General features: G+C 48.1%; 1 protein-coding gene across 2 annotated transcripts in view; it reads left to right on the top strand.

Moving 5' to 3' along the window:
* The first annotated feature begins 2,666 nt into the window (after positions 1–2,666).
* Positions 2,667–7,768, top strand: part of LRRC75A (leucine rich repeat containing 75A) — a 102,849-nt gene continuing 97,747 nt past the window's right edge. The window contains exon 1 of one of the 2 annotated variants that reach the window (XM_080563426.1): positions 2,667–3,351. Coding sequence is in view for 1 of the 2 variants with exons in the window: in XM_080563428.1 (XP_080419554.1) it covers positions 3,524–3,604 (81 nt within the window). In the remaining variant the exon portion in view is untranslated. Of the gene's footprint in view, positions 3,352–3,384; positions 3,605–7,768 lie in introns of those variants that run through there. The other variant, XM_080563428.1, reaches the window with a different exon arrangement.

Genomic DNA, 7,768 nt, shown 5'->3' with positions numbered 1-7,768 from the left:
ATTGATGCAATGCAGATTTCTATGCTGAACATACAGGTGGAGCACTAGGAGTGTGACAGAAGAGGACACAGAACAGCCTTAGCTATTTTTCTGAGACCAGTGTGTTGTTAATGGTCAAATGAGTTTTTATTCCATTCACATGTATTTCCCCTTTCAGAATCCCAAGAATTTCTGCCAAATGTCATCTGTCTTCTGTGTTGACGGTATTATTAGATTTAGCAGGAAAACCCCCAAACAGGTTGATTTCTTGCTGCAGTAAGGACCTCTGAGAGGAAGAGGAAGGTAGAAATAAGCACTTGTGATTGCTTCATTTTCAGGTTCCATGACAGTGCTAAGAGAAGTACTCAGTATGCCTTGATCATTATCATGCCCACCCCCTGCCTCCTTCCTACAGGTGCTCTGTAACACTCAGCTGAACTGAGACCAGATCCTGAGCATTCCAAAATGCTTGCAGGTGGCTTGAGATCATTGAAGGACATATATGGATGGCTTTTGAAATCAAGATAATGTAAGTCATTAAATTCTAGCTCCAGTTATTGTGCAGCTGGAACAAGTTGCACCTGCATGTTTTCAGTGCTTGAGGGAGTAGGAAAAACATACTTGGTGTTGCTCTTGGAAGCTTGTTAAAAGCTAGGCACTAAGTATTTGACAAGCACAAGGCCAGCCTGTCTTGCTTTGCTGGAGAATGGAGTTCAAAGCACTCACATAGTGCTCTAACATACCCTGGATGTATGCAGATGGTGCCTATTCAAATCTAGTGACAAATGGGAGCATTGTTTAAAAGCAAATCTGTGAAGTTGTTTTAGATTCTTTTTTTTTTTTTTCTGGGGAGAGAAACTCTGAGAATTAATAGAAAAAAGTGAATTTAAGAGAATAGCTTTGACAAATCCCCTTGGTTTGGCTTTAGGAAGTCTGGCTAGCTCTGAAATGTCTGCCCTGAATTAGCATTAAAGCCCCGTGTTAGCGTGGTCTCAACTTGGAGTTAGTCTGTCACTGTTTCAGTTAGCAAAGCAATCTTGGCCTGTGCTGAATTCAGTCCGTCAGCCAGCAGAGAGGAAGAGAGAGGTGCTAGGACATGTATTCACTTGTTTCCTGTTAAACAAACTCTCTTTTATAACTCCAGCAGCCACTATTTGGCAAATAGACACATATGTTCAGTGAGCTCTGGAGAAGTGCAACTTCCTTGAAGAAAATCCTGTTTTTAGAGCTATTAGTGCATAGAATTATACATGAGTAGACTTAAAGGAAGACCTACAGTGAATTTCCATTGGGGAAAATGTACTTAGTAAATGAACAGGTGATGCAATCCATTTTTTTTTCTAAAGTAAAGGCAAGGGACCTGCTGTCTGGAATAGCTGACAAGCCTCTTGCTTAGGGAAAGTCTTGCTGTAATTTAGTACCACAGTTCTTTCAAGGCCCTCTCCTGGCTGTTCGCAGCATGAGCAGCCTAAAAGTAAGTTTTAAGCAGGTAGTAGTACAATGGGAGAAAACCAGGCTGCTTTGCTGATGAATAACAGGACATTTCCAAGAGCCGGAAGGTTGGAAGGGTGGGGTGAGCAGAAGGGATTCGTTTGATAGCACTGTAATCAGGCTGTTTGCTCGTAACAATGGTGTTTGTTAACAAACAAACAACGGCAATGAAAAATTATGTAAAGCTTGCTCATCTGGAAAAAATGCACGCACCATGTTTGCAATGAGATTACATCTAGTGTTAGCAGGCAGCTACAGATTGGGATGAGAAGTACCATCTGCTGTCAGCAATGGCATTTCTTTAATCGGGCGCTTTGTGCCAAATATTTTGGTATTATGTGGAAGTATTGCTGAAAAGGAGGAACGGCATCTGTCTTCTTGCAGCAGTGCCTTCTTTCTGCAAGCAAATTTCCTTAGCCTTTTTTTTAAAAGAGTTTCAACGAAGTGTCCTCAGAAATGCATATGAATAAATGTGCTGAAATTTAGATTGCAATTTCTTTTCCATCCAGTGTTAATCAAAATATTGCTAGAGATGATTTACCTGGCAGAATGAAAAAATAAATCTGTAGCAAAAGGTAGAAAACTACACGTGTTAAACTCTTTGGGCCTGTCTGCCTTTAACCAGTTAATTCAGTGACTTTCAAACTTGATTTCTGAGCTGCACAAACATCCTCCTTGGAAGATGCCTGAGAACTTGTATGTACAAAGGTTTCTTTGTGGTGTCTGTTAACTTGGGTAGTCTTTCTGTTAGCCTTTGCCAACTTTTCAGATGTAGCTTGGGGACTGACCTTGAGGTGTCTGTTAACCCCATGCTGAAAACAACTCAGCTAAATAAATAGCAGAATTGCTGAGAACCAAGGTGCAAGCTTGCTGGATTTGGATCTTTGTTCAGCGCTGATGCAAGCAGCGTTCCTGTCCATCAGTGCACTGCACCAGCTCTCAAGAGAGCTGTATTTCTTGCTCTGCCTTGCTGGGTGACTTGGGCAGCTTGCTTTATGTTTGCAGATCTCGTTTTCTCCTTTATTTCTACAGGCTTTACAGCTGTACAAAGTGCTATGACCTTTACTGATATAAACTTAGGGAGGTTATTTCCTAACCTGCAAGACTTCCCAGCAGAGCCAATATTTGCTATCTATCTTTCAGAGATGTTTCTTTACAGGATGTTAAAATAAAAATTAGGCACCTATGTTAAAATAAAAATTAGGCACCTAAGGATAGACTTCCTTCTGTTATCTCTATTGTTTGCTCCTTGCACCAATATTCTTGCACCTTGATGAAATAAGTAACTACATGAGATTTCATCTGTAGCTAAACACACAAGTCAATCTATGCATGATCCGTTTCATAGACCTTATTATTAAGGTTTGTGAATAGGAAATTTCCCAGGACATTACATTGATTAGCATATACCATTGGAAAAGATCCCTTCTGGGTAATGACCTCAAGCTTATTACAAGAGGGGGATTTACGGAGAGAAGGGTGACAATGTCTTCCTACAGTCTTTGTATAAAAGACTAACTTTGTCTGCTCCTGCTGTGCAAGCATGTCTGTGGGGAAGAAGAGCACAGAAGCAGCTCAGGTAAGTGAGTGACTGCAAAATGTGGATAAAGCCATCACATCCTTGTTCCCATTTCACCCCAGAGCCCCATATAAACAAAATTATCATTTTCTAGCAAGCACATTTGGTAAGAAAAGTAATTTTATGACCTGTAGGTGGGGATGTGGACATGTGGAGCTCACCCTCCCAGCAGCACTCACCACAGCTTAACACCCAAGGGAGGATTTTCACCTTAGAGTTTCCTTGTTTCTACTGGACTCTCCCTTTCCTTTGGCTGCAGTGCTTGCTGAGCAGCTGAGGCCAAATTGCTGCCTGCGTCTCAGGTGTGTGGATTTGCCATTTTGCAGGGTAACGAGGTGCCACAGGAGCTGCTGAGCACCTCTGATTGCTCCTCAGCTGGTGGCTGGGGACGTGGTGGTTGAGCTGGGGTGGTCACTGCTGGGCACTTGGGCTTCTCCAGGGGGAGAGGTATTTCAGGCAGTGCATGGGAGGTTTATGGGTGATATGAAGAAAGACTTGGAAGTGAACAAGTGGGACTTGGGGCTGCCTCCTCCTGCTGGTGCTGCTGTGGCCCAGGTAAGTCCCTGCTTGCAGGGGGCTAGGGGGGCTGTGGCGCTTTTGTGTTGGGTGGCAAAACTGGACTCCAAAGTGAACCCAAAGGGGCTTTAGGAGGTGGTGGCTGGTGGGCTAAGAGGTTGCTGCGGAGCTTAAAGCAACTGGGGCTGGCTGAACTTGCTGTTCTTTGAGCCTGAAGCAAACAGGGTGGGAAGGAAACTTTCCGAGGAAATCCCCAGCGAGATCAGAGTCAGGGCTAGTACGGGGGGAGGGCTAGAAATGGGAGGGGGGGGAGGAATGAGTTAATTCAGATCAGGAAAAGAGGTCTGACACTTCTGCAAAGAACTGACTTGAGGCACACAAGGACCTGAGAGAAAACGGGGCGGGAAGCGGCGAGGCCTGGCCCTGCCCTGCCCGCCCGGCGCCGCCAGGGGGCGGCAGGAGCCCGGCCTGGAGACGGCCGGGGCCGGGGCCTGGGCCTGGGCCTGGGCTTGCTTTCAGCCGGGCCCGAGCTGGGCCGGGCCTGCAGGGTGGGAAACACGACGCTGTTTCTGCCCCCGGTCCTGTGGGGAAAGGGGGGGCAATGGCAGAACGCGGTGTCCTGGTGCTTGAGGAGTGCCTGGAGCCGTGTAACTGCGCTCTGGGCAGCGAGCGATGCTCGTGGCTCTGCCACAGGTCTTGTCCGGGTGCCCTCGTCCCTCCTGGGGTGCCTGCGTGCTGTAGCTTCACAGGGAGCTTTCCTCACCCCAAGGGGTGCTGGGGTCTGCATCTGTCGGGTGTCGTGGCTGAATCTCCTGAACAAGCATTAGGAATTACAGTGCAAACGTAGGGTGCTTCTGTCCTTCCTCTGGTGATTGTCAGATGTCGTTGTCCCCTAAAATGAGGGGTTTTAATTTAGGAAGAGATGGAATATTGATCGACAGCAGTCTTCCAGCCCTTTCCCTGATATTCCCGAGCGGTCTCTCTGCTGATGTGCTCCTTTGGATTTGATCAGTGCTCAGGTTTTCGTGCTGTGACACCTACCTGGTGATGTGCTTCTTCTCCTTGCCTCCACCTGTGCTTCCAATAAACAACCCACTGGCCTTAGCACTTCCTTAGCAGTAGGTGCGTGGTTTCCCTTGCGCAGCATCTGAGGCCACAGATGCCCTTTCTTAATTAGAAATAAACCTCTTATGCAACAGAGGCACTGCGGCATTCCTAGGGCTTTGTTGTAGGGCTGGGGATGCTTTACCCTGCTCAGTTCTGTTCTTGCAGGTCCCTGTGTGTCTGCAGTTGCTCAGGGAAAGTCTGGGAAATGGGTTGGTTTTCTTGGGTCTTGCTCCCATGTGGGGAAAGGTAACAGCAGGGAAATTGTGAAGAATATATTGGGTTTGGGGATCTTCCCCATTGCAGCCCAGCCTGGTAAGCAGTTGAGCAAAGGTCAAAGCAATTTGACAAGTTTGTCCCTGCTGTTGATTACAGGGGGTATAGAGGAGGCATTTGCCTTTCTCTGTTGTGATGGTTGTAAATATCAGTGCCCTGGGTCTGCAGTTGGTGCTACCTAACGAGTACGGGGTCCATCATAAGTTGAAATTGATATCAGGTGGAGGGAGGCAGTGTTTCCAGGAAGATGGCTCAAACCCCTGCTAGCAGCAGCACATTAATGTCTCGTGACTATGTCCTGGCTCTTGTACCTAACTTTGCCCTGAAGGCAACAGGATTTAGAAACCTAGCTGCAGCGTGGTTGTTTGAATATTTGAACTTTTCCCCATCTCCTGTTAGAAGTAAAGCCACAGTCCCTGTGTTTCTCTGCTGTGGTGGATCAAGGAAATCTTTCTCCCCTTGCTTTGGATTTTGCCTGAATGCGCACGCAGCTCCCGCTGGCTGTTAGCAGGAGAGCAAAGCAAGTGAGGCAAACCCCTGGCACACCGTGCTGTGCTCCAGGAGCACAGCGGGCTCAGAATTATTTATGATGTTCCATTGTGCATGAATAAAATGTTTTGTAGGAACACAGGAAGCCTCCATCATTGGAGATGTCCCAGCAGTGCCCGCTGCGAGCAGGCACTTTCACGAACTGAGGTGCTGGCTGCTCCCCAGTGGCTGGAGCACCGTGGGGTTAATGTCTCGCTGGCTTCTTGTGTACAGGACGGACATAGGCTAGGCCCGTTCAAAGCAGTTTTTCAGCAGAAAAGCTCCGTCCACCAAGTGGTTGCCCAGGCACGATTGTGCATGCACAAAGCAAACAAGTGACTGTGGAATGAAACTCTGGCACATGAGGCACAATCATCATCTCCAAGCCTGGGCACAGCTGGAGGCCAGCAGGGACCCTGGTGTGGATTGGAGCTGCCTGAAAGCTGCTGTGTCTGAGCTGAGTGACTGGAGGAAGGAGTCCCCCAGCGTCCGGGGCTGGAGCCCAGAGCAGCTCAGGCTCGCTGTTCCTCCTTGCCAGGGTAGCCAAATTTGTTGTTGCAGACAATGGTCCCCTGGAACGGTTGCCCTGACAAAGTCAAAATACTTCAAGAAGCACTTCCCCTTCACTGACAAAGTGGAATCTGAGCAGATCTGCTGCAAACTGAATATGAGCAGGCATTGAATAATACAACCTCGAGTCAATGCGCCAGCCGCTGCAGCATCAAGATTTCCCCTTGAGTCATTTGCAGCATCATAGCAGTGGATAGTGCTAAATTTGAGCTAAAGCTCGTTTGTGGCTCAATAACTAAGTCCAGGCTTTCCCGATATGGGCTGGGGATGTCGTGGTGAGGCTCCTGGGAGATGGAGCATGTTGCAGAGGGGGCTTCTCCCATGACCCGCCATCTGCAGCTGAGTTCTCCTCTGAACTCCTGCAAGACATAAGTCCCTTCTGCCCATCTGGTGCTGCGCTGATCTGGCTGCTTACAGGAATCTCTTAACTGCTCTGCATTAGAGCTGAAGGGTCTTTATTGAGGTGTGGGGAGCATTAGGCTTTGGTTGCTGATGGGGATGGGAAGAGATCTGGCGGAAGATTTGCTTCTTGGCCTGAGCTGCTGAGTATGGCATTGGTTGCGAAGATCCCAGACAACAGAAATTTGCTGAAATCAATGTTTCTGGTAGAATCGAGTCTTTCTGTGTTTCAGCTTTATAATCCACTTTGAGCAGGAGGTGCCTGCAGATCAGAAACCTCAGTGGTTTGGGAGCCACTACTTCCCCTGCGTGCTGCTGAGACCTGGGCACGCTCCTGCCTCTAGGTTTTTGTCTGCTGCCACGCGTAAGGCAAGACAGCAGTGTACTTTTCACTGGGAGTGAAAAGCTCTCTCTGAGGACTCAAAATCTCTCAGAGGACCCTCAAAAGCAAAGAGCATCTCTCATGTTTGTAGGATCTTCTAGCCCAGAGTCAGCTCTGCTGTGGTGTGAGCAAGAGGCCGCTAAATGGAGGAGGAGCTGCTACAGGAGCTCTCAGTGTGAATCCAGGATGGCCAAGGCTTGTGATGTTTGTGGACAGCACAATGTCTGCTATTTCTGGCCATGTTTCCTGAGAGCAGCTTGCAAATTCTCCGTGTTGCTGGAAGTGTGATATCTCTGGGAGCTGCTGCGTCTGTGCTGGGACAGCCCGGGAGGACCTCGGCATCCTGCTGGAGAGGTCTCGCTGGTGGGCTCTGTGTCCTCGGGGCTCTTGGTGGTGCTGGCAGTGCTGCTGCCTGCTTCTCCCAGCTGGATTTCATGTGACGCATGTCTTTGCCCATGGTTTCGCTGATTGCAAAACCAGATGGTACCTTGTTGCCAAAAGATTTTGCAAAACATTCCTCCGTGCTGCTCCGTCTGCTGGGGAGAGGGTGCTTTGTTCATTGTTCTGTTTATCCAAAATAGGTCGCTTCCAACCACAAGCATCTGGGGTTTTTGCTGTTGCAGGAAGCTGCCAATGCGAATGCAACCTTCAACATGCCTGTGAGCAAGCTCATTCCTGGAAGTGGGAAGATCTCCATTAAAATGACTGTCTGTCCATCACACCACCCAAGGTTCTCCATTAGGAGTGTGCTGAGCATGGATCGCTTTTCATTCTGGCAAACAAAAGTGTTTGTTTCTGTTTGTTTGTTTGCTTTAACCTTCTGGGAGGAGATGCCAAGGATGTGTTAAAGAAATTTAATTTAATTTCTCGTACTTCCAGAGGTGCTGAAACCAGCGGGTGAATCACTGCCCTGCTGCGCGTGGGAAGGCAGGGCTCTGTCGCAC

This window comes from Anser brachyrhynchus, assembly GCF_964034855.1.
Source record: "Anser brachyrhynchus genome assembly, chromosome: 20".
NCBI classification, from domain to species: Eukaryota; Metazoa; Chordata; class Aves; order Anseriformes; family Anatidae; genus Anser; species Anser brachyrhynchus.
The sequence above is the reverse complement of the archived record's forward strand: the minus strand, read 5'-3'. Positions and strand labels throughout refer to the sequence as shown.